Below are 7,412 nucleotides of genomic sequence, written 5' to 3'. Positions count from 1 at the left end.
TAGGGGGGGGGCATGAATGTGTTCATAATTTTTTGAGTCAGCGAAAGAATTAATAGGTCAGTTTCATTGTATGAGGACTCCGGTTTTCCGGGGCATACACAATATGGTCGGGGTTCCTTCTGTGTGTAGGCGGAGTTACAATTTCTGTGTATATCAGACGCATATTGTGAATCTCTCCGTCGAGCGTGCGTGTGTTTACACTCCCTGTAGTAGAGCAGCATTGCCCGACACCATGCACACTGGCGACACATGAGTAGGCAAGGCCGTGAGTGCTTGGATTGCTATCCAATCAAAAGCCAGTAATGCGATCACTGGCTGAACATTTCAGCCAATGGCGTGCACCACTGCCGTGACAACAGCCAATAGAATAAGCGCAAGTCGTGGCACGTGGATCTACGCACATGTTGACGCTCGTAAACTGCCGAGAGAAAGAGCTAGCTCCAGCAAAGAGCGATGAGCGGCTGCTGAGCGTGTGTGACATCTGAGGTGGGTGGGCGCGCCGATGCAGCTCCAGCCACGGAGTGTGTGTTAACGGATTTATTTTATTTGACGATAAATATTAGCGATATTTTACTTTTTTTTTTTAAAGATAAGTTTATTTTTTGACAGCTGCTATTTGAAACAATTGAAGGTGAGTGACTAACCGTGTTTTCGTTGTTTTTTTTTTTTTTTTTTTATATATATGTAGCCCGAAGTTGTCTGACCAGCCTAAAGGAATTTCCTGCCCCGCTACATCCTGTGTGTGCTCCTCTGCTACTATTCATTGAATGCTTATATTCTCATCTTATAGCATGCATTTAAACGTTTTGTTTTTTTTTTGTTTGTTTTTTTTTTAAATTATCATTATTATTATTACTAAATTACCAGAGCTTTCATACTGGCTCAACATAACATTCATAAATCATGTAATACTTAACAAATGCCTCATTGTTTTATGACCCGGATTTGCTTTATGTGCATTTAAATTACTTTAAATGTCACAAAGGTGCTTAGGACTTTGTTCTGAAACGTGGGGTCTGTTAGGTATTCTTGTGGGCTTCGTGAAGCACACAGACAGGCAGCCAACACCTGCCTTCGTTGCATCCCACCACAGCTCCATCCACCGCAGGCTTTGCCATATCAGAAAAGGTCTGGAAACGACCAGTAATAATAATCTAATTATGTCCTTCTTAGATTTTTTATTCAATTAAAAAAGAAAAAGCATGGCACTGATTTTTATAACCATCAGATATACAAGTAACGTGAATGATCAATCATCCTGTCTTTTGGAAAATGTAAAAAAAAAAAAAAAAAAAAAAAAAAACTTACTCAAAAATAGTACCAAAAACAATCTCCTCTGTTTTCTCACTGTCTAATATATATTTGTGAGTCTTGACTAGTTGATATGCGCTAGGTTAGTGTGTTTTTACCAGCTGCATGCATTTCTGCCCCGCCCCTTCATTTTCCCATATGCGGTTGTGGGATCAGAGAGCAGCAGGCACTCAGAGATTGCGTGGACTAAGAGATGGGAAAGACAAACAAGGGAAAGGCTCATAGGCAGAGATACAGAATCCAAAATTTGAGGGGAAGAGGAGGAGGCCTGGTTTGGAGAGAAAAGGAAAAAAAGTGGCACCGAGCTTGTGTGCATAACGAACAGGATGAGCTGAGGGCAGCACAGAGAGAGATGAGAAGCATACAGAAATGCAGCCGGAGAGGAAAGAGGGTGGTTTGTGTGTGTCTGTGTGAATCCAAGGGGGGATGGAGTCCAAGCCCGAGACATAGGAGAGGAGGGGCTAGAGAGAATACTGGAGGCTGTGGTGGAAAGGGAGCGAATCTATTCCGATTTCACCACTCTACGAGCTCCCATCCCCCTTACATTTTACTCTCTTCCTGTCTCCAGCCTCCTCAATGGGAGTCACACATGTAACCATCATTGTGGGCCTTTTTCCTACCCCCAGTCACACTCTGCATCATGTTAAAATAGGACACTGGTATACCCACCATTTTGATTGTATGTGTTGTTATTTTTGGTGGAGAGAAAGAAAAATGGAGTATTGCAAAAACAGAAGCATGCCTTTGCGAAGAACTTATGTATGCACCATTTTTTAGCTGCCTCTCACTTGAGTAACACTTCTTTGTTTCAGCAAGTCTAATTTATTGCTTTTTTATTTCTCTCTAAGCTTAATTTTCCCCCTAAAACAATCCTTACTCTCTGCTTACAGCCCCAACGAGAGATGCAGTCTCAAGGAAGCACTTCCACTCTGCCCTCCTTCGATTCCCTGAGCTCCAGCAACAGCTCCTTTTTCAGTGACTCGGAGCAGGCGGAGGATGACACAGACGTCTTTTTGACTGACAGCTCCTCCTCCATCATTGTCGGAGAGGAGAGCAGGCCTACGGCCAAAAAAAATATTGAATCAGAGAGTCCCGGGTCCCAGTGGACTTGTGACGGCTTTACAGATAAAGAAGAGGAAACATACAGGTCAGAGAGTGGTGGCAAAAGGGCCCAAATCGACCTGGTTGAAGGAGATCATACCAGCCAGACCCCAAAATCAGAGGGAGATATGCTGTTTGCTCAGAAGGTAAGGAGGCTTGTACTCTGCTGTGCGGAGGTCCAAAAACAAGACAGTTATGAGATGAGGGATGACATAGCAATATGTGTTGAGAGGGGAGTTCACCGGGCTGCTTCAGAAAGCAAGAGCTGACTGAAACCTTCATCTGTCTTCTCTCCCTTTTCCTTCGTCAGTGTGCTGAGCTGCAGGGTTTTGTCAGGCCCCTGCTCGAGCTGCTGAATGGACTGAAGAGGGGCCGATTTGACCACGGTAAGCATCCTTACACCACTGCCTCCAGTAAGCATGTGTACAGAGGTAAAGTTGTAGATGCTAAAAGCAGGCTGTGATCGAAGTAGTAATTCCACTGCTCTAGAAAAGTTTCCACTGTGCAGCAGTCTGTATTGATGCAGTACAAAGTGCGGCATGTCAGAGGTGACAGTCTCTTGGCTGACTCATTAACTCAGTTGAGTTAACCAATATCCTGAGTAAAAGTGTGGTCTGTGTATGTCTGAAAAAGAAATTGTGTGTGTCCACATATGCATTTGTTGAGTGTAAATGCTGACCGGGGGGATTATGTTTTTGATTGACAGGTTTAAGTAGTTTCCAGCAGAGTGTTGCCATGGATCGCATCCAGAGGATTGTAGGAGTTTTACAGAGACCTAATTGTGGGTAAGATGACATCTACATTGTCCCAGCCGTATTGTTTTATATCTGCCACTCAGTGCGATCTTGCATCAACACACAGTGCACGAAAAACATAACATTTCTGGAGAAACTTGGATGTAAAAGCAGGGTTCTCAATGTGGAGAAGTTCTCTCTTTTAGTGACCTTCAACAGTATTTCCATCTGTTCCAAGTCCAACATTTTCATCTCCATTTCCTTTTGTAGGGAGAAATACTTGAACACTCTGCTCCAGGTGGAGGTGATGCTAAAACTTTGGTTTCCCAAAGTCTCTACTCAGCCTGTGTCTATGCCCTCAAGAGATGCCACATCCCCAACTAGTTACCTCCAGGACACGACCAACTACACCCCGCCACACAAACACAGAGATCAGTTACATATTCCTGTCAAGGTGAGAACACATACATACCTCTGAATCCAAGAGCCTGCTTGAACAAATAAGACATAGTACCCCCACCAGCTACACCTCCATCAATTTAACCTTAGATTCACTTGCAAATTACATTCTTGTTCATATTTCAGAAGCGCAGACTCAGCTGGACTGGTGCCGATTCCCCCACACATTCTCCCATACCTATCAAGTGCCCTCACAGCACAGAGGAAAGGAGGCATGATCAGGATGAAATGGACTGCCCTCCCTCTTCTCCATCGCTCCAGCATTCACCAGATGTGGTCAGTAATAGCCAACTAAAACATGTTGTGAGTGGAAAAGACGGCGAAGGCGAAAAACCCGGTAACCGGTCAAAGTACAATGTGGGGCAAAGCTCTGAGCCAAGCCTTACATGGGTACATATCGCTCCCATCTTGTCCCCACGGAAAACCCACGTCTCAAAGGAGGGAACAGTTGCAGTGGGTAACAATGAAAACATCCTCACAACAAAGAGGAGGGGCAATCCAGCAATGCAAGACAGTTCTATCTCCTCCACCACAATGTCCAAGCACCCCAATAATCAAAAGAAGCTAATCAGGTGCCAAAGCCAGCCTGTTGTTGGACTACAGAATGAGGAAGAGACCGCTGAAACATGTCAGGGTCAAAGCCAGTTTCCACTTGCCACTCTTCAGCCTTTGCCCACGGCCTCAGAAACCTGAGGTACCTAACAATCAAGCCAGCAGCTTTCTTTTTTCTAGACCATCGAGCTTAAAGCTGCTGTGACAGGAAGAAGGGAAAAGGCTGACAGTCTGGGATTGAGAATACTTTTAAAGGAGAAATTGAAAAGGAAAGTTTGTTAAGTGTTGTGGAGTGTATAATCGTTATAGTAGATAAAACTTGAGCCCTTTTGGAGACCACAATTTAAATGGTAAAATTCAAACAGGATATAATCTGTTTCAATTGATAAAATCTAACACAGAGCAAGTATAAGTTTTTTAATAATCCAAAACTTCACAAACAAGGTTGTGGAGAGGAAAGGAGTTAAAACATGTAAATTCAGGGCTACATAGATAATGATCATTGGAGAGAATTAAAGTTCTTTACTCACAGCATGAAAGCAATCACTTCATTCAGAAACAGCTGTTTGAGGACAACTTTAAGGCCAGAAATACACTTGCTATGTTTGTGTAAGCAACCAACTTCAATATCAGCTTCATCGTCCACATACTATCCTGTTTACTACGTTTACTGGAAGGTCCCACCAGGGGGCACACCAACAGTTACATCGTATAGAACTTCCGGTTAGCAGAATGCAAACAGTGAACATATATGTGATAAAGGAGGTTTATTGATGCAAAGATTATAGCAGAATGGGGGAATGATGGTATTGAAGCCCCGTAAATCAAGGGCATTAAATATTTGATCCAATTTGTCTGCATCCTGCCTCTACCAGTCACTTCCGTATTGCATCTCAGGTACATGTAGTAAGGATGTGGACAACTGATGCTCCCACACAAACATGATGCGTGTAATTGAAAGCAAGTATATTTTGGTTTTGACTTGAAGGACAAATATGTTGGAAAATTGAAAAATTAATGTCAGTATTAAAAATGATTGCTTCCAATAATATGATTCAATCTAAAGTGAATCATTTAAAATGAGCTGATTCTTGTCTTATAGCAGAATCCATGCTCCATTTCAGATTAACTTGTAGATAAAGGTGAGGCATCAGGTGTGGGGTGATCACATTGAAGTCAGTGAAGTAAAATCATGTAGCTTAGTGATGTGAGAATTGCAAAAAACACAGCAAGTACCGGTACATTGTGTGGTGTGTTTGTTGTTGGAGAAAGTGGAAAATGATGTCACAAGCCACGAATGTAATCCAAGAATTGTTTGGCCACTTGGCTGGCAGATCAGTGACATCAATAGAAGCGACGCCACGCTGATCAGAAGTCACATAACGCTTTCCATCAAGCTGCAGATCAGATGTTCCAGACTGCAAGCTGACCGGCAATCAGGGTCAAGAAAAGAGGAAAAGCAAAAAAGGACCACTCAAAGACATATGACTCTCGAGTCACTACAGTTAATTTATTCATGTGTTGATCTGACTGCAGCTATTTATTGTATTTATTTATTGGGCAGCTGATTATAGCTTGCTGTGCACTTGCATAGTTTGGCTTACATTGTTTTGTTTTTTTTGTTTTTTTTTTTTAAATCATTGGGAAGATGCTGTTGACATTTCATGATGTTTGTTTATCACAAGGACAAAAACAAAACCAGAAGATGAAATGTTACGGCTGGACAATTGGACTACTGTGCCTTTTACCAAATAGGATGTGGTCAGAAAACTGTTTGGTGCTTTCAGTGCATTCATGCTGCATTTTGATTGTTTGCATTTCACTAAACCAGTACACGTTCAGTCTTAAAAGCCAACCAGTAGTCTTCATCATCTTTCTCTCAAAAAAACACAGCATCAAAATTGACAGTATGGTCAATTGTTTAGAAACCAATGTTCATCTTTAATATCCTGACCGCTAAAGTTAACACACACGACCCTCATCTCCAGCCAATAACACACACTAACATCACACCAACACTCGTGGCATCTATTTTGTCAAAAGTAGTGAGTATTAACCTTCATTTTGGGGTTTTCTTTTGGCTCTAATCAGTGGAGGAAGAGACTGAACTGCACTTAAAAGTTGGTGCTATTAAAAACTTGAAAAGAGAAAAAATATATAAATGTTAAGGAGGAAATCTTTATGTGCACCACCCTCCACTGCTGCTACTCTTATTCTGATTCCAGCCCAAATGTAGAGATGTCACATGAAATCCCTTTATTTGGAAATATCATAGTATTCTTACAAATATTCAATAGATTTTTATTAATGTGATTGAATCTACCTATATAGCAAAATGTATTTTAAATATTAAAATAATTTTCGAATTGGTATTAGTCATCCATCCTCTACTTATGTATGTAGAGAGGATGGATATCCACATACCAGACTCCCCTAAAAACACCACATGTGAACACAGAGCCAAAGGCAGCCATCATGTTTCTGCCTATATTATTTTTGTTTGTTGTTTTGGGGGTAAGGAGTGTACAAACACTCAGTCACAGATCCAGATGCTGACAGATCAGAGGTGGGAGGGGGGGGGTCTTCCACCTCCTGTTTTTATACTGTATGGTTAAAGTATGACAGAGGAACCAATTGCACTTATTTTTCATTGTTTCTGTCCTTTTTATTCTGTGTATGTTTTCTACTGCAGCGACCACTGCTGATTGGTCAGAAATAACAATGTCTTGTTTATTTTAGCTGCCTTCTTCTTATTACATAGCAGAAGCTGGCTGCAAAAGCTCCCCCTCGTGCCTCCCCTCCCCCACTCTGCTGCACTCATCTGCCCTTGCCCTCTTTCCCTCATCTTCCTCAATCCAGTTAGTATCTTTTCTTTCCTAACAGGGCTCAATCTTTCTTTCACCTCATCCTAATGTGATGTTATTCCCCTGGTCCTGTCTTTTTCAATAATGACACGAGAAAAACAAAATGTTTTAATAAATCAGACGTTTGGAAAGTCAACCCGTCTCCTTGTATTTAATGCTTGTTCTATGAGACATTCACCAACCTTTATTTTTATACATCTTTTTTTTTTTACTTCAGTCATGATGCGTGTCAGACTCCTGCTTTTTCAAAAGCTGCTCACACTGAACAGATGTGTGACTCAATGGGGTGCAGATTTAGAAACTGTACATTTTGAAGTGTGTGTGAGTGGGTAGAGGGGGTATGAAGAGCGAAAGGAGGGGCTGTAGGGTGTGAGACTACAGTCTCTAATCT

General features: G+C 41.9%; 1 protein-coding gene across 1 annotated transcript; it reads left to right on the top strand.

Annotated features, from left to right (window-relative positions):
• Positions 1-2,213: 2,213 nt before the first annotated feature.
• On the top strand, positions 2,214-4,298 carry LOC306756349 (uncharacterized protein; the record flags this gene model as incomplete). Its single annotated transcript, XM_079241076.1, has 5 exons — positions 2,214-2,558; positions 2,723-2,798; positions 3,119-3,197; positions 3,417-3,600; positions 3,732-4,298. 5 exons carry the CDS (start codon positions 2,214-2,216, stop codon positions 4,296-4,298), a joined length of 1,251 nt encoding a protein of 416 aa, XP_079097202.1.
• Between the last annotated feature and the right edge of the window lie 3,114 nt (positions 4,299-7,412).

The sequence above is a fragment of the Telmatherina bonti genome (genome assembly GCF_933228915.1).
Source record: "Telmatherina bonti genome assembly, chromosome: 5".
NCBI classification, from domain to species: Eukaryota; Metazoa; Chordata; class Actinopteri; order Atheriniformes; family Telmatherinidae; genus Telmatherina; species Telmatherina bonti.
The sequence above is the reverse complement of the archived record's forward strand: the minus strand, read 5'-3'. Positions and strand labels throughout refer to the sequence as shown.